This window comes from Lipotes vexillifer, unplaced genomic scaffold, assembly GCF_000442215.2.
Source record: "Lipotes vexillifer unplaced genomic scaffold, Lipotes_vexillifer_v1.1 scaffold613, whole genome shotgun sequence".
NCBI lineage: Eukaryota > Metazoa > Chordata > Mammalia > Artiodactyla > Lipotidae > Lipotes > Lipotes vexillifer.
Window position 1 is genome coordinate 499247 of NW_006792345.1, and position 20148 is coordinate 519394.

At 37.5% G+C, this 20148-nt stretch overlaps 1 protein-coding gene across 1 annotated transcript in view; it reads right to left on the reverse strand.

The window, feature by feature from the left end:
- Positions 1-20148, reverse strand: part of RNF130 (ring finger protein 130) — a 107417-nt gene that overhangs the window by 55625 nt on the left and 31644 nt on the right. The window contains exon 3 of the mRNA XM_007465507.1: positions 3290-3540. Coding sequence (XP_007465569.1) covers positions 3290-3540 — 251 coding nt within the window. The remainder of the gene's footprint in view (positions 1-3289; positions 3541-20148) is intronic.

Sequence of the window (20148 nt, forward strand, 5' to 3'; positions counted from 1 at the left end):
TCCCGTTGCGGAGCACAGGCTCCGGATGTGCAGGCTCAGCGGCCATGGCTCACGGGCCCAGCCGCTCTGCGGCATGTGGGATCTTCCCGGACCGGGGCACGAACCCGTGTCCCCTGCATCGGCAAGCGGACTCTCAACCACTGCGCCACCAGGGAAGCCCTAGAGCTACTCTTGATCATTTTACTTTCACTCTTTCATGATGGCAATATATTTAAAAAACACCTTTAATTTATTTTAAAAGGGAGTATAGCATGCTACTTAGTTATATGAAGTTAATAACAGAAGGAACAGGTAAAAGAGTTGAAAGAGGTGACTTGTTGCTGGGAAACAAGAATTAGAAGGAGGAAAAGACTGGGCAAGGAATCAAGCTTTGTGGTTTAGACAAAGGTGCAATACTGGACAGACATAAGCAAAAAAAGGAACCTCAACCTAAACCTCACACTTTACACAAAAATTAATTCAAAATGGATCATGGACTTAAATGTAAAACTTTTTGAAAAAAATTAGAAAATCTTTGTTATCTAGGGGTAGTCAAAGAGTTTTTTTTAGACTTGCCAGCAAAAGCACAATTTATAAAAGGAAAAATTGATAAATTAAGCTTCATCGAAATTAAAAATTTTGCTCTTCAAAAGACCCTGGGAGAAACTGGGAGAAAATATTTGCAAACCACAGTTCTGACAAAAGACTTGTATTTAGAATGTATGAAGAACTCTCAAAACTCAACAGTAAAAAACAAACAATCCAGTAGAAAATGGGTAAAAGACACGAATAAACATTTCACTGAAGAGGATATACAGGTGGCATTTAGCACATGAAAGATGTTCAACATCAGTAGTCATTGGAGAAATGCAAATTAAAATCACAAAAGAGATACTACTATACACCTATCAGAATGGCTAAAATGAAAAATACTGACAACACCAAATGCTGTCAAGAATGCAGAGGAACTGTATCAGGGATACATTTCTACTGGGAATGTAAAATAGTACAGCTGCTTGGGAAAAGAGTATGGCAGTTTCTTACAAAATTAAATATGTGCTTATCATAATAACTCAAAAATTGCACTCTTGAACATTTATGCCAAGGAAATGAAAACTCATGTTCACACGAAAACCTGTATATGAATGTTCATAGTCACTTTATTTATAATAGCCAAAACTGGAAACAATTTTGTTAACCAAGTTATAGTACATCCAAGCCATAGAATACTACTCAGCAATAAAAAGGAATAAACTATTGACATATAACAATTTGGAAGGATCTCAAGGGAATTACGTTAGATGAAGAAATCCAAACTCTAGAAGTTAAATACTATGTGATTCCATTTATACAGCATTCTTGAGGTGACAAAACTACAGAGTGGGGAACAGACTAGTGTAGTCAGGGGTTATGCAGGGGTGTAGGAGAGAGGTGGCTGTGGCTATAAAAGAATTTGCACAAGAGATCCCTGTGATAATGGGTCTGTATCTTGACTGTGGAGGTGGTCACCTGAAACTGCACAGAACTATACACACACCAGCACAAGTTTAACTGGAGAAATCTGAATAAGATCAGTGGATTGTATCAATGTTGATATCCTGGTTGTGATATTTACTATAGTTATGCAAGATTTTACCACTGGGAGAAAATGGGTGAAGGGTATTTGGGATCTCTCTGTATTATTTCTCATAAATGTATGTGAAATGACACCTATCTCAAAGTAAAAAACTAACAAATGTAAAGGACTGGTATTCCTGACAAAAATGCATATAACCTGGATCTAATCATGAAGGAACATCAGACATCAGACAAACTCAAATCCAAAACAACTGGCCTGTACTCTTCAATAATGTCAATGTCATGAAACAGATTAAAAGAGAGGTGACAACTGAACACAACATACAATTTGGATCAATCCAGGGTTTTCTTTGCTATAAAGGACATTATTAAGATAATTTCACAAAACTTAGAAAAGGTCTATAGATCAGATAGTGATATTAATGTTAATTTCATTATTTTGATAATCATAGACTGTGGTTATATAAGAGAATGTTCTTGCTTTTAGAAAGTACACAATGAAGTATTTAAGGGTAAAGGGGCATCTTATCTCAAACTTACTCTCAAATGGTTAAAAAGGAAATATAGTAAAATGTTAACAGTTGGAGAATTTGGGCAAGGAAATACTTTATATTACTCTTGCAACTTTCTGTAAGCCTGAAATTATAAATAATAAAAATTATCATGATAAAAAATTTTAAAGATGTACAGGATGCTGCACAGAGCCTGGCACACAAATGTTCAATAAATTATAGTTTTCAGATATTTTATACATACGTTCAGATGCAGAAACAAGTTGAGAAGCTAAAAAAACTGTGCAAGAGGGACAAGGGCAAACTGATGGTAAGGTCAGCCTTTGAACTCCACACCAAAGTCTGTGCTCTTTTCACTAGAATGAGGAAGGATGAAAATTTCACACCCCACCATGGGGACTTAGATGTACTCTGAGGAGAGGATGGTATTATATAAAAATTGTCTTCAAACCACTCTCCAAGCAATTTACTTCTTAGTGTCCTAGAAAAGCATAGGACTGGTAATGGGACCTAATACCTCAAACCTGGCTCCAGGGTAGATATTCTATATACAGCACATCAAACAAACTAAGTAATAAACTCACAGAAAACCATCTGCAAGCCCTTTACTACAGGGCAGTATATTGTCTTTTCTGTGTCTTTGTTCATTCATCTGAAATCCACTGTGCTGGTCAATGGATTTCTAGGATGACTATCGAGATATATCTCTTCTATTGGTCCTTCCCCACCTCATCACTGCCCCATGGCTAAGCTTAAATAGGACAGATAATTTATTTTTAATTTATTTTTTCTGAATAGATAATACATAGTTCAAAATTCACATGGGAAAAAAATTTCACATGGAACAAAAATATATATAATGAAAAGTCTCCCTCCCCACCCTCCCAACTCCCCTGCCACTGACAACAAATGTTACCAGCTTAAAAATGCAACTTTGCAATATTTCTTCATATTACCAGAATTAGCTAGATCACACTATGATATTAAGCTAACCATTTACCTGGAATATTCCAAGTGATCACTGTAAATTTAATAATTTCTCCATTTAGGTATTTCAAATGTCCTTAAAATACTTGTGAAGATATGTTTTCAACATATTAAAATGACTGAGGGTTACCACTTTTTTTAATGAAAAAATATTCATATTATGTATGATTACAACAGATGTCTATGAATTATGGCCAGTAAGCATCAATCAATATAGAGTACTGGTAGCTCACCTGGTTCCTGTCCCGGGCATTTGTGTACCTGATCTTCTGAATGAAGTAGAATATAAGCCATGCTGAAGAAATAATCATCAAAACAATAAAGGATATTGACACGAAGACTAGAGAGCCACGGCTGAAGTTCTTTGGCGGCATTCGAGTTCCAACTGCTATTGTCATTTGTACAGAGATGTTTTTCTCCAGGTAACTCAAAATATCCTTACCCCTCAATTCTGTAATCATGACAGCAATAATATCTCCAGTGCCTGTAATGTAAAATAAATATATATACTCAAGTGACATTTAAAATTTATAGAACATCAAATATATAAAAATGCTACTTAGGAAAACTACTGTAATTTTTGCTAATGGCAAGGGTTTTCAGATTCAACTTTTCAAATGAAATGAAGTTGCAGTTGGGTATGCTGGCAACAAGTGGGAACAGAAACTTGTTGTGTACTACTTAAGACTTAAACGCACTTAAAGCATAAAATGATTGCAGTGTTAAGAACCATATTAACTTACCTTACAACTATATTTAAAAAAGATTATTAAATCAGCCAAATGTAACAAAAGATGGTACACAGCATTGTATTATACACCAATAGAAATGTGATAAAATCATGGCAGGTTTTCACTGTAAAACTTTTTCCATCTTAAAATGTTCTTTCGAGAGTCCCAACTCCTTATAAAAAGGCGAAAAACATTTATAGTACAAAAATTGGTACTTTTTACATTAATCTTTCTTACAAATGTTTATGGAGCACCTATTGTGTGTAGAACTAGCACAAGGAATAGAAAGAAGCAGAAGTACAGGATATACAGTTTTATAATTTCACTGATTTAGGACACAAATCTGATAATAGAGTTCCAACAGCAAAATGCCAAATGGTGGTATCTTTAATCAATAACAGTTGAAACTAACTTTGATCCTATGTGTAGGTCAGACTGGAGGAAGGTTCCTTTTTCATTTACCCCAGAAATCTTGTGGAAATCAAACCCTTCCTGAGAAATGCCCGAACTTTAAAACTCTGGACTAGTCTGGCATCAAAATATTTGCAGCTTCTAACAGCTGTCCAGAGGTTCCGCTACAGCCACTATCTAAGTTACTTATAAGGATGTTTGTAAGTTGCTCTCCTAGTCGTCCAGTTCTTTCAATTACATAAGCAGTAATACAGTAAAGGCAAGTGACTCTCCTATGCACGGCATGAAATTTCTATCCCTTTCCTTCTCCGGAAAGGGAGTAATTTACCACTTTCTTTTAAGCAAAAAGAGAAGCCTTTCTATCACCAATCCAGCTGTCAGTGATCATCCTTTCATAAGGTGAAGCTGCCTGTGGCAACATGCAACTTTTACAATAGGCCTTCTTCAAAGGGCCCCGAGACTGTGGGGGTCAAAGGAAGGAGAACAGACATTTTATTTTGGGAAAGAGAAAATTATAACCATTTACTTAAATTTGAATAAAGTTTGTGCATATAAATGTAAAACACCAAAACAAAATCAAAACCCCCCAAACTTGCCCTTTCGAAGGCTTCAATGACTACTACTTCTAAGTATTTAGTTTATATGTTTCATTTATCATATTTAACTAAAAGGACTATCCTTGTACAATGTACAGTCAAAAGACCATATACAACTGAAAAGAAATTTAATAATAAAAAGTTTTATGAAAAGTTTAGCCCAATGGAACATACACCTTTGTATAACCTTATTCAAAATTGTGCCAGTCATTTCATCAGAATTTATCAGCAGTTTATCAGAATACTGATTAAAAATCCAAAAACAGAAAGAAAACTGCAAACTTAAAGCAAGCAACAAAGTTAACTCTAATTATTTTTCTGAAGTAAGAGTTCTGATAAGTCAGAAAAAAAATCATAAAACGATGCTAAACCATTTAAAATTTCCATTTAGAAACCTTAAGTGCTTTTAAAATGTTGTTCAACAGGCAATGATCTGCAGTATAAGATACCAGGTATGGCTATAAAGTAACTGAGACGGATCCCACAAACAACACATGACAATCAGTCTCATTGCTTTATAATCACACCAGGTACAAATGGTTTTAGAAATCAGTTCTGAGGCTCCCTCTTGAAGACTCAAGGCTGGAAAAGGAGGTGGGAAAGCTGCACAGGTAGCCAAGGGAACCAATCCATGTAATGTCATTCATTCAAACAACACTAAATGAGCACCACCTAATTTCAATTGGAAAGCTGTTTGGGAGAAGAAGCATTTAATTATTTCAACCATCCCTTCAACAGTATTTATTGAGCATATACCCTATCATCAAGCCTCCTTAATATTCACTTTGCAAAGAGAGTGGAAAATTATCTGCTGTGAAATAGTAGAAAAGATACATATTGGTCTCTGTCCCTGGTTCCTGGGACAAAGCTCCTAAAACCCTTGCAACTTCCTAAGTGACAGCACTAGGAGCATCTTTTGTTCTAGTATTAGGTCTCTGACCTTGGTTCCTGACACAGAGCTCCTAAAAGCCTTGGAATTCCCTGCGTGATGGGAGTGTCTTTTGTTCTAATGAGGTGAATCTTGGCGGGCTCCTGGATAGCTGCAGGATGCGGGCAGGTCACCAGAGGGACCGAGCCATGATGGGAAGCTTGGACCTTTCAGCCCACCCCTCAATCCTCTGGGGAGGGAGAGGGACTAGAGCCGTGAAGCCTGCATAAAAATGCCAAAGTATGGAGGTCAGAGGGCGTCCACATTGGTGAACACATGGAGGTGGTGAGAGGATGGCATGCCAGAGAGCCCCTTCTCACACACCTTGCCCTATGTACGTTTTCACCTGTATTCTTTATTATATCCTTTATAATGAATCAGTAAATGTAAGTTTTCCCCTGAGTTCTGTGAGCCATTCTAACAAATTTTTGGACCGGAGGAGGGGGTTGTGGGAACCTCAACTTACAGCTAGTGGGTCAGAAGTACTGGTGACAACGTGGGACTTGCAACTGGCTTCTGAAGCGGTGGCGTGGGGGGGGGTGGGATGTCTTGTGGGACTGAGCCCTTAACTTGTGGGATCTGATGCTAACCCCAGGCAGATAGTGTCAGAATCAAATTGAATTACAGGACACCCAGCTAGTGTTGCTGAAAATTGCTTGGTATGGGGAAAACCCCACAAACATTTGGTGACCAGAAGTGTCGGAAGTGAAGTTTTCTGTGTGGGTAGTAAAAGAGACACACAAGAGTGCTTTTTCCTTTACACCTGCTCTTGATTACATGAAAACTGCATCTGCTCTCAAAGAGCAAAGGACAATTTTAAAGGGACTAGAGAGGGGAGCCAAACACAGGTAGTCTTATGATGCTACTACAATGGAGGAGACTGGGAAGAGTGACAGGAAAGGAGATTAAAACACTGCTGGTCAAACAAAGTGAAAAATAATTACAGCAGATCATCAGAATACCAGCACAGGCATTAGTCTCAACCATTTTAGGTCGTAAATCCCTTAGAGAATCTGATGGTAGGGCACCCCCTTCTAATTTCAGGAGAGGTTCACAGACTTCCTCATTCCCCACCCATATAAGGTGATCTGGGCTCAAAGAACCTAATTTAAGGATTGCCTCAGACACTTCACTTTTAAAGACTGTGAAGCCTTGGCCCAGCTTCTGGGGTGGGGTGGGGTGGGGTGGGGGGAGGATATTAATGCCAGAGAATATGTAAGCTCAGGATAAAATTAGGGTTAGATCAAGTAGTGACTGATAAAGAGTTAAGAACTAGTTAGACTGTAATGATGTGAACATTCAAGGAAAGATGACAAATATTTGGAACATTCATCACCACTCTCACATCTGAAGCCCTTGGCAAACAATACTAATAAATCATGAATATGGCCTCAGAATCCCATGCGTTTCAACATGCCCAGCAGCCAGGATTAATTTGCCACAGATGCCGATTAAGTCAAAACCTAGTTGTGATACCTGATTTCATGTATTTTATTGAAAACTTTCTCCATTGTTATTCTTTAATGTGAATCTGTTTCGTCTGCTTGAGTATGGCTACTTTAATAAACAATTCTATTCTTCTTTTGAGAATTTTCAAGCCTACAGTATAATTTCAATACTATATGAGCACTCATGCACTTTATATTTAGATCTGTCAACTGGTAACGCTTCACCTTTTCTGTGTGTATTTATTTTTGCTGAACCAATTGAGAATAAGTTGCAAACATCATGACATTTCCTTCTTAAATACTTCAGTATTATCTCCTAAGAACAAGGACACAGTTCATTTATCACACTCAAGAAACTGAGCTCTGATATGACATTGTTCTGCAACATACTGTCCACATTCAAAATACTTCTGACTGATTCTAATAATGACTCTGAGAACTGTTTAGGTTAGTTGAGTACCCAGTACCTAATCAGGATGTGGGTACTGTGCTTAGTTGTCTCTTCTTGTTAGTCTCTTCTGATCTAAAACAGGTTCCTCAGTCCCTTTTGGTCATTCACGACATTAACTTTTTTGATGAGTCCAGGCAACATGTTTTAAAAATGTCCCTCAACCTGGATTTGTCTGATTGTTTCCTCATGATTAGATCTCCAAAGTAAACATTTTTGGTTGGAATGCTACACAGGTGACGTTATGTCTTTCTAGCATGCTACATCAGGAAGCATATGTCGGGTTTTACCTTTATTGATGAAGGCGAATTTTTTTTTTTTAATTTTTTTAAGGTGTTGGGGGTAGGAGTTTATTAATTAATTTATTTATTTTTGCTGTGTTGGGTCTTCGTTTCTGTGTGAGGGCTTTCTCTAGTTGTGGCAAGCGGGGGCCACTCTTCATCGTGGTGCGCGGGCCTCTCACTATCGCGGCCTCTCTTGTTGTGGAGCACAGGCTCCAGACGTGCAGGCTCAGCGGCCATGCTCACGGGCCCAGCCACTCCGCGGCATGTGGGATCTTCCCAGACTGGGATACGAACCCATGTCCCCTGCATTGGCAGGCGGACTCTCAACCACTGCGCCACCAGGGAAGCCCCGATGAAGGCAAATTTTATCACTTGGCTGATAATAACCTTTCATTCAATGCTCTGAGCACCCATTAATGCCCACCTGAAACAGTTACTATAATAGTGTTTGCAAAATGCTGATTTTTCTAACACTATGATTTCTTCTACATTTTGTAAAGTGGTTCTGTACTCAATATTTTTCTACTTATCTTTTTTTCCTACTAAATAAACAGAACTTCTGGGTTGGCATTTTTTCTGTAAAAAAGAGTCCCCCTCCCCGCAACACTTAGCACTTCTATTTTTTAATGGGAAAAAAGGGTAAGTGGAAAAATATGGTAATGCTGCTATAATCCTGACTACAAAATCCATTTTCAGGGGCCAAAAAATGAACCTCAGAATTAACCTCCTTTGGGCTCTGAAGTCAGAATGTCTAAGTTCAAATTCCAGCATGATACTTAACCTCTCTGAACTTCAGTTTCTTCTTTCAAAAAATGATATTACCTGCAGGCTTCATGGCCGATGCTCAATAAATGCTACAGTTTACTGAGCTTATTCTACTTGTATTATTATTACTCATGGAAAGCAGAGGAAGGCATTCTTTGGAGGAAACCACAAAGCCCCCACCACAATATTTTGGAACTCCTATTCTAATTTCTCCCACCACCTTGGGAAACACTCAGGTATCTGCTGACCAACACAATCCTCCTGGCTTCCAGGAGGATTTGAGCTTCAGCTCAGCGAGTCCCCGCAGTTGGGAAGTATCAGAAATCACCAGCCTCTCCCCTCAACTGTCTTCGTCACCCCGCTCCTGAGAATGACTCTCAGGGCAAGTCCAATTCAGCCGGGCAGCTGATACTTTAACTCTAGAAAGGCAGATACAGGAAAAGAGCAGATGAACTGTTTGAGGCACTAGGCCTCAAGTGGAGAAAGTGCTTTTACTATAAGCTCTTTCACTTTTGTACTATAAGCTTACCTGCAAAATCCCATTTAGCAGAGGTTTTATGCCTTAATAGATGAACTTGTTTGTTAAGTTCAAATCAGCTGCCAATGTTTTAAGGAATTTTAAAGCTCTTAAATAATTTTAGGAAATTTCCCATAAAAAATAGCTCAGGGGAATGCTGCATTCCCACATTAAGTGTCTGCAATGATACTTTTATAACTTCTGATAGTGGCATCAGTTATTCCTATAGAATTCAATGACCTCTTTATATGTAAAGTAGACACCATATATTGTAAGTGAAAGAGATTAAAATTTCTTTAAAGGTCTAGAATGGCTGCTGCTGAAGGAACAGGTAGGTGTAGGTCAGGGATTTTCTGTACTAACCTACCAGTCACATTGCACAGACTGGCTGAGCCCTGTGTGCTTGTGCCTCAATGAATCTGCTCACTTATGATCTGAGGGCTTCTCTTAACTCTCACTTCCACTGACTTAAGTCCTTCTCAGATGTTAATCTACAATATTTTCACTTCTTCAAACATAGCATATTCACTTGTGTCTTCACTGACCCCTTAAAGAATTCAAGGGAGAAAAAAAGATGTTACATTCTATTATGAAATGAATACAGCAGTAATTCTGATCAATGTGGATGACAGGTTATATCAATTATAGATCTCCTACTGTGATTTGTCAGTGGTTTTTCTAAAACACATCTGTCATGTCATTCCTCTGTTCAAAGACTTTCATGTGTCCCTTCCATCAACTAAATAAAATTCAAACTCCTTGACATTCAGGGCATTTTGGGAGGCAAATGGACCTAAAGGTAACTATGTGATGGTAGACACTTCTTAACCAAATGAAGCTGTCAAAGTGACTGAAATAGTGGCTTGTGATCTAAGTAGAATCCAAGTGTGAAGTGTGGAGGAGGATAAGTGGGAGAAAACAGAGAGAGAGCCCAAGGAACAGGAAGCTTCAACAAACCCAAATGACAGGAGAGGGAGAGAAAAAGAAGCAATAGTCGGAGAATAGGACACTGGAGTTGAGACTCCAGAATATAAAAATTCCAGGAAATAATGAGGCCTAGGTTCTTGGTGAGGTGGAATGGTCAAAGGATCTGAGGAAAGAATTTTAGGTTTCGCTGTTCACTCTCCACAAGGATTCTGAAGTTGGCCAGGATGATTGCAGGACCATGTGTGGGTAAGTCTGTCAGGATTCAAGCCCTCTGAGAAGTGACAGGCAGGGAAGTGAATGACTGTGATAAAGGAGGGACACAGAGTGTGGAGCAAGAGAATGAAAGGTGAAGTTTTGTCATTGTGCAAGTGCACTGGTTTGAAAGCAGCTGTACTGATTCAAGAAAATGCCAGCACCATGGGTATACAGCTGATGCCCACAAGGTTCACAACACTGACTAACTTGAAATTGTGCTGAAGTTTGAACCTAAACCTCCTGCCCCGAGGCTGACATACAGGAGCTCCATGTGTGAGCCACCAAGCGATTCCAGAGTTGCTTGAAAATTCCTGATGATCCTCAACTGTAGTTTGTCCTCAAAAAGAACAAGGGTCTACTGAATCCTTGTTCTTTTATTCCTTGAGTAGGAAGTTCTTCAACCTCACACAAGTGGAGCAAAGGCTCAATGCCCAGCACTCAAATGTCAATTTCTCTTCTTATACTATCTCCTGCCTATACGCGCTCATCAGGTAATCTCTACATCATAAAAAAGAAAAGATGGCAGGAGCAAAGACCAGCATGGAAAAGAAAGCCACTTTCTTCCTTCATGTAGAGGCAGAAAGGTAGGAAAGTAATTAGGAAGACATCACCAGACACTAAGAGAGTCATCAAATCTTTTAGTTACAAGAGTTCTTAGGGGTCATCTTCAACATAAGACAGTAACACCCTATAAATTACTCTTTGTAGGTAACTGGTTCTATCCATGGGTAGTTTTAAGCATTAGAAAGGTCTTTTTTATAACTAAAATCTTGATTCCTAAGTGCCCCATTCATGGCTCTTGGAAGCACCACTGAATAAACTGTATTTCACTTACTGGTGGTGTAAAATACCATCAACTGTAAGGTGCATCATCACTGTATCCTGTCAATAAACTGTAAGATGCCATCAAATATAAGAAACACCTTCTAGAATCAATGAAAATTCCTCTTCTACACAACAGTCCTTCTGGTAGTCAAAGACATCTTCCCTGGGGCTCCACCTCAATCTTTTCTCCATACTAATTATTCACAAAGTCCCAAATTATTCTTTTTTAAAAAAGATTTTTTAAAGAATCTAACATTTACAAGTTAGAAATATCATATAAAAACCTTTTCCCCAAACCATTCAAGAGTAAGTTACCAGCATGATGCCACATCACCCCCAAATATTTAGTGTGTATTCTACAAACAAAAAACCATTTATAAACAGAGTACAACCATCAAAATCAGGAAATTAACACTGATACATTACTAATCTAAGAGTCCATTCAATTTACTCAATTTCCCAGTAATGTCCTATAAACGCCCAGATGAGAGCCATGCATTGCATTTAACTGTCATGTCTCATTAGTCTCCATCAGTCTGGAATAGTCTCTCAGACTTTGCTTGATGTTCACGACCTTGACACCTTTGAAGTCTACAGCCTAGTTATTTTGTATAATGTCCCTCATTCTGGATTTATCTGGTGTTTCCTTGTGGCTAGACTCAGGTCATATACCTCTGGCAGTAACATCACAGAAGTGATGCTGTGCTCTTTTCAGTGAATACTCCCAGGTGGTGCAGTTTTGATATATCCCATTACTGATGACATTCACTTTGATCATTTTGTAAAAGAGATGTCCTCCAGGCATTTGTACTGTGAAGTTACTCTTTTTCCCCTAGTAATTATTAAACATTCTGTAGGGAGGTATTTCGAGACCAGGTAAGTATTCCATTCCTCATCAAACTTTCAATTTATTTTAATTTTTACATCAGTATGAAGTCATAGTTACTATTTTTTTTTTTAACTTAATGGTCTAAAATACTATCATTATTCATTTTGATGCTCAAATTCCAAACTGTGTTTGATAAAACATGTTTATAGACTTTTTCCATCCTGTTCTTTTTTTGGACATCATTTTTCAATGTCTTTTTCGATTCTTTCAACAAAGAATGAATACTTCCAATATCAAGAGCAGTATGAGACTAATGTCTTCCTTCATCTGAATATTATGTTCACAGGGATACAGGCCAAGCCTTCAATATATTTTTTTAGCAGCCATGGCACATGTTAGCATATGCTGAGCTTACATGATTGAAGGTTCCCAGCTGTCCTCCACTTGAACTGTCACTTAAGCCACATCTCCACAAAACCTTGTTACTAACTTTTTTTTAACCTATTTGCAGGCTGACCTAATGAATACTTTCTTTTTGTTGTTATATGTTCCAAGATCCACCTAGTTTTGTGTCATTTTCAAGTTAAGATACTTATATTTGTGTTTTCTTATAAGTTTTTTTTCAATTAAAAAAAATTTTATTGAAGTACAGTTGATTTAAAATGTTGTGTTAATTTCTGCTGTATAGCAAAGTGATTCAGCTATATGTACACATATTCTTTTTCATATTCTTTTCCATTATAGTTTATCACAGGATACTGAATATAGTTCCCGGTGCTATACAGTAGTAGGACCTTGTTGTTTATCCATCCTGTATATAATAGTCTGCATCTACTAATCCCAAACTCCCAATCCTTCCCTCCTCCATACCCCCTCCCCCTTGGCAACCACAAGTCTGTCCTCTGTCTCTGTTTCATAGATATGTTCATTTGTGACATATTTTAGATTACACATGTAAGTGATATCATATGGTATTTGTCTTTCTCTTTCTGACTTACTTCCCTTAGTATATTAATCTCTAGATCCATCAATGTTGCTACAAATGGCATTATTTCATTCTTTTTTATGGCCAAGTAATATTCCATTGTATATATATACCACATCTCCTTTACCCATTCATCTACTGATGGGAATTTAGGTTGTTACCATGTCTTGGCTCTTGTGAATAGTGCTGCTATGAACATAGGGGTGCATGTATCTTTTTGAATTATAGTTTTGTCTTTATATATGCTCAGGAGTGGGGTTGCTGGATCATATGGCAACTCTATTTTTAGTTTTTTGAGGAACCTCCATACGGTTTTCCATAGTGGCTGCACCAATTTACATTCCCATCAACAGTGTAAGAGGGTTCCCTTTTCTCCACACCCTCTCCAGCATTTATTATTTGTAAACTTCTTAATGATGGCCATCTGACCAGCGTGAAGTGGTACCTCACTGTAGTTTTGATTTGCATTTCTCTAATAATTAGTGATGATGAGCATCTTCTCATGTGCCTAGTGGCCATCTGTATGTCTTTTCTGGAGAAATGTCTCTTTAGGTCTTCTGCCCATTTTTCGATTGGGTTGTTTGTTTTTTGATATTGAGCTATATGAGCTGTTTGTATATTTTGGAAATTAAGCCCTTGTCAGTTGAACCACTTGCAAATATTTTCTCCCAGTCTATAGGTTGTCTTTTCGTTTTGTTTATGGTTTCCTTTGCTGTGTAAAAGCTTATAAGTTTGATTAGGTACAAGTTCTTGATAAAAAATTTTTAGTGAGTGGAGAAAGAAAAGTTAAGTACACAGTTAGGCATTCCAGCCAGGGAAGATTTAAGTTGAGAAGAAAGTAATTTACATTAGCTTTCACACCAAGCACCAGCACTCCAAAGGCTTTACAATATGTTACTTATGTTTAAGAACTTCTAAGTCTGAGAGCTCAGTGAACTGAACAATTAAGAAAATGGATGGTGGTTGGTGTCAGCCAGGTTTCTTGCTTTTGGAGTGGGAGTTTACAGATAAGCAGAGAGAAAATTAGAATGATCTATGTAATGTGATGGATTAGAATGTAATGGATTAGAGTTGGAGACCTAAGTATGAACTTATTCTTAGCTTAATATAGATGCAAATGGTTATATGTAGAAATATTTATAGATATGTGCATATATAGGTATTAGTATACACACATATATTTCCTTGCTCTGTCAAGTGGGAAGGCCCAGAAGCAACAGAACCTTAGTAGTAACAAGTACACCTAATACCCAGAGCCTGGTTTCTAATATCATTCTCCAATAAATGGAAACTAGGGTTCCTTGGAGAAATGGCTGATTCTAGGACTGGGACGGGAAATATATACAAGATGATCCTGGAGCATGTTACAGAACCAGAAAAGAAGGAAGTGCTCAAAAAAGCAAAACAAAAAACCAACACCCATGGTAATGGCAACACGTCAAAGGACACAGGAGTCAACTGAAAGAACTCTCAATGGCCAAAGCTGAAATAATTTGATCAAAAAAATAAGTAACACTGTATTACAATACAAAGTATAAATTAAATATCCATGAGTCCATACTGATACACATAAATGACTGAATAAATTATAAAGAGAGAAGAGATGAATCATCCAGATGAAATAATTCCAAGTAAATATGTAATACTTTACCCTAAGGAGGGGAAGCCTAACTCCCCACTCCTTAAGTGTGGGCTGTGCACAATGACCTCCTGAAGAGTGTTGCATGGAAGAGAGAAAAGAGAAACTTTATTTATTTATTTATTTATTTTATTATTATAATTTGTTTTGGCTGCATCAGGTCTTAGTTGTGGCACACAGGATCTTTTCGTTGTGGCACACAGGCTTTTCTCTAGTTGTGGCATGCGGCCTCCAGAGCACGTGGGCTCTGTAGTTGCAGCACACAGCCTCTCTAGTTGTGGTGTGTGGGCTCAGTAGTTGCGGTGCGTGGGCTTAGTTGCCCCACGGCATGCGGGATCTTAGCTTCCCGACCAGGGATTGAATCTGCATCCCCTGCACTGGAAGGCGGATTCTTAACCACTGGACCACTAAAGAAGTCCTAAAAGAGAAACTTTATAGTGGAGAAGCCTGACAAACAGCCAGGTGGTCAAGGTCACCCCAACACTGATCACTCATACTGGTAGTACATGATATGATATGATGAGAATGACACTTTACCTCTGTGGTCTTCCTCCCCAAACCCATATCCTTAGTCTAATCATAAGAAAAACAAACAAATCCCACTGAAGGACATTCTACAAAATACCTGAACAGTAGTCCTCAAAAAACTGTCATAACCAAGAGGAGCTTAAGGAGACATAATGACCAAATGTAATGGGATATCCTGGATGGGATCCTGGAACTAAAAAAGGACATTAGATAAAAACTAAAGAAATCTCAATAAAGTATGGCCTTTAGTTAATAATAATGTACCCATATTGGTTCATTAAGTATAACAAATGTACCATACTAAAGTAAGATGTTAATAATAAGAGAAACTGGGTGCAGGGTCTATGGGAATTATTTGTACTATCTTTGCAATTTTTCTGTAAATGTAAATCTGTTCTAAAAGGTTTATTTTTAAAAAGAGTCATTCTATAAAAGGGAACAACTCATCAGAAAAAAAGGAGGCTAGAAAACAAACAACACTTTTAAAGTGCTGAAATCCAGAATTCTGTATCTATGTCCTTGAAAAATGATGGCAAAAAAAGACACTTTAAGGTAAATGAATGATGAGAGAATTCATCACAGCAGATCTGCACTGCAAGAAATGATTAAAAAAAATTATCTGTATTGAAAGGGGAAATGACACCAGATGGAACTTGTAACTGTAGAAAGAAAAAAAGAACACCAGAAATGCTTATATGTGAGTAAATGTAAAAGCCTATCACTTTTCCCTTCATCAGTTTTTCTGTTCCCATTACCCTCACCAACAAAGGATCTCTTTTCATTCCTCCTCTAAAGGCTCTGTAGACTTAGAATTTGACAGTAGGTAGAAAAGCCCTCCTAGGGAGAGACTGTCTAGAAACTCTGGGGGATTTTATACTGTTACAAACATGGAGGGGTGCCTCTGGCATTTAGGAGGAATGGGCCTGGGAGGCTAAACATTCTGTAAATACAAAGGACAGTTCTGCAGAGCAAAGAATTATCCTGCCCCGATATGATTCACATCCCACCCCCTGAAAAACCTGAATTGAGGAGCACTGTAAGGCATCAATTAAGGGGTAAGTAGCCTCACCAGACCTCTGACATATGCAGCCAGGCTGCATCATCTTCCTTAGCAGCTGTGCCTGTGGGACTAATTCTGAGCTTGCAACTGTAAATCCAGGTCATCATCATATGAACAGCTACCAAGTAAAAAATGTCTTTTGTCCTGTAACCTATGGAACTGATTTCTAAGCCAGTATTCTAAACTCCATGCAGATCCTTTACATTATTTTAGCTTCTTCCTCTTCTGCTGCTGGAGAGGAGAGGATAAGCACAGGCAAGATAAAAAGGCAAATCAAGGGGCTTCCCTGGTGGCGCAATGGTTAAGAATCTGCCTGCCAATGCAGGGGACCACAGGTTTGAGCCCTGGTCCAGGAAGATCCCACATGCCGCGAAGCAACTAAGCCCGTGAGCCACAACTACTGAAGCCTGCAAGCCTAGAGCCCATGCTCCGCAACAAGAGAAGCCACCACAATGAGAAGTCCGCGCACCACAATGAGGAATAGCCCCCACTCGACGCAACTAGAGAAAGTCCACGCAACAACAAAGACCAAACTCAGCCAATAAATAAATAAATTTTAAAAAGGCAAATCAAGTGATGAGTCCAAACAATTTACTCAGGATGCTGAGCCTGCAATGTCCGTGTTAGACAGGAAGGCTAGAAGATAAGCTGTCTTAAGTATCTGGCAGAGGGAGGGGCTCTCCACTTCCAGAGAAATAAAGGACAAATTTAGAGCTTATAAGAAAAGTTTTTAAACAGAATTATCAGCAGTCATTTTTTTAAAAAAGCTGTTATTTTTTAAAAGCTACTGCTTATATGTTTCAGTGTCAGATTTTTCTTGATAATTATGAATTTTTGAAAAAGTAGATGGATCATATGGAAGATACAGAAGAGATATATGCAAACTCAGGCAAAAAGATACAATTAAGACTCTGTTTCCTGCTATAGCAGTACATTTAATGCAAGCTCAACCTTTTCTGAGGTAATTAAATCCATATTCAATTAGAACCTAAAAACTTTAAACAGTTAAAACAATAGTATGACTATTATATTGATATTATAATATATTATTATATATTAATAATATATATTATTAAAAGCCCATTTTCTTGATGGGCTTTAGAATAAAATAACAGATTGACACTAAGTGGCCCCAAATTATGGATATTTAAAGATATTTTGCAATATGTTTGTGATTTATCTTTATTTGTTTTCATAAAGTGTGAATTTTTACTATTCACAAAGTGATTTATTCTATATTTTACAAAGTATGTTTTTTTTCTATTCATTGCTAGATAATAAATATAGAGCTATATACTTTTTTTTTTTAAAGAGAATATGATGGGAAAAAGGTGAAGAGCTATTTAACTAATTCTATTCAACCAGCCAAAGAAACACTAAGCAGCATTTGATACTGCTAACTGACATAAAGATAGAAAAGCAACATTATTATTTGGTTACATGTTTATCTAAATTACTTCATCTTCCTATTAACAATGAAAAAAAGTCCACAGATTCTTACAGACATACAAATAAAACTATAAAAGAGATCTCCAATTTGACAACGATCTGACACAATTTATGACTGTTAAACAGTAAAGTCTATTATCAATTTTTAAAAACCAGGAAAATAAATCCTTAACTTTCAGACAAATGTGTATTATTTTAATGTGCATTATTTTAAACTATCCAAGAGCCCATAACTTCCCCCTTTACACTGCCACATATCTGTTCACTACAAAGAACTTATTCTGCCAACTAGAGGTAACAAATAAAACCACAAATTGAGCGGTCTTTCCTGTCAGTGATGTCACGGACACTGCGCCAGAAGAGATGTCCTTCAGTCACCAGATGAAGGGCATTCATTAGAACAGACATGAACAAGCTCCTGAAACATCAACAACAAGGCAAGAAAATGAAATACCTATACTTAACAATGTGGAATTTAAAAATTAGTTATAAAATATATCCTTAAATGGAAAGAAACCTTAACAAAGCTAAATGTCTTCATGAAATCATTTCAATGTAGCACATACTTATTTTGTTCAAGGTATTCTGCTGCCCACTGCAGAGAACAGAAAGATAAGACACAAACTTTAACTTAAAGAAACCCACAGTCTTCTCTCTACTGCCAGTCTAGTATGCAAATGATGACAACATAAAAGCAAAAGGACAGTACTGTCAAGAGGTACAAAAAGACACCGTGAAGACTGCAGGGGCCTTGGATAGTAAACTCACTGAGGGTGTGACCAGGGGTCTTTTTTTCAACTCTTACCATTTCGTATTAGTTCATGTATTAGCACAAAGGTTTCTTTTCTTAAATGAAGGGTGGATAGAATTGACATGAGAGCAAGGGAGGACTAAAGCATGGATCTTTGGGTCTACCCCTTGAGATGTGGAGTTATAGGTCACTGGGGGAATCTAATGACTCTGATGGAAGGGTCCTTGAACCTCATGTAGAAACAGGAAAAGGAGGGGCTCTATGGAGGGAGAGAGAAGCAGTGACACATTACTGAGCCAGGAAAACAAGTGGTTCTCAGAGAATAAAGATTTTCTATATTGTCATCCTACATAATAGGGATTCATGGCCTTCCAGAGAAATAGATTTAGAGACGAAAAAGGTCTTCCCACACAGGAGGCAACGTGGCCTACATCACAGAGGAGGTCAGTGAAAAATCTGAGACTAAAACGTAGTTTTCTTGTCTTTACCTATTTCTCAAAGCAAGATCTGTGGGCCAGTGGCATTAGCCTCACCTGGAAACTTATTAAAAATACAGAATCTCAGGCTACACCCCAGACCTACTGAATCAGAATCTGCATTTTAACAAAATTTCCAGGGGATCCACACGCACATCAAAGTTTGAAGAGTATTCCAGAGCATGTATCTAGATGTGAAATTACTGGATCACAATATGTGAGTTCTTTAACGTATCAGATGGTGCTAAATTTCTCTCCAAAGTATTGTTATCAAGTCACTGTCTCATATTATTCTTTCTAATTTTCTGTGTATCTAATTACAACATAAAGCCATTTCCTATTGCTCTTACATTCCATTTGCCTTACAAAAGTTCCATTTCCTAAGAATATATCCTCAAACTCTATCCCTAAATTTCCTTATTTGTGTTGTTGTATAGTAAAATGTGATAAAAGTTACATGGTCAAATAAATTTAGGAAACCATAGGTTAATCAATTAAAACAAGTCTTTAAGACTTCTCAGAGACCTCATTATGTTTATTAGGATAAAAGTGGAATACTTTTCAAGCATTTTCCAAAACTTATTTTATCATTTACCTTTTTTCTCCATGGGTCATCTATGGAACATATCTGGATACACTAACATTTCAAGGAACACAGATGGGAAATCCATGTTAATTTATAGAGAATTCCCTCCTTTTTTAAACAAAAATCATTAAAAAAATTCAATTCCCTCTCTAATAATCCCCAGATCTTCTCATACTTAAAAAAGACTCTCATTCTTGCTATTTCTCTGTGGTTCTGTGTATGCAAAATAACATCACAGAGAAAGAAAAATGCATTCTGCTCAGCTGAATTTCTCCCTATTCATTTTTCATGTTTTCAGCAAGAAGAATTCGATAAGGTCCAAAATTTCAAATAGTTTTTCTTACCTCTAAGGCAGCTGAGGAGAGCAAACTGTCACCTGCTCTGAGACCTAAGCAGAAAAACCAGTCTTTTTTTAAAAAAATTTTTTATTGGAGTATAGTTGATTTACAATGTTGTGTTAGTTTCAGGTGTACAGCAAAGTGAATCAGTTATACATATATTCACTCTTTTTTAGATTCTTTTCCCATATAGGCCATTACAGAGTATTAAGTAGAGTTCCCTGTGCCACACAGTAAGTCCTTATTAGTTACCTATTTTATATATAGTAGTGTGTATATGTCAATCCCAATCTTCCAATTTGTCCCCCCACCTTAC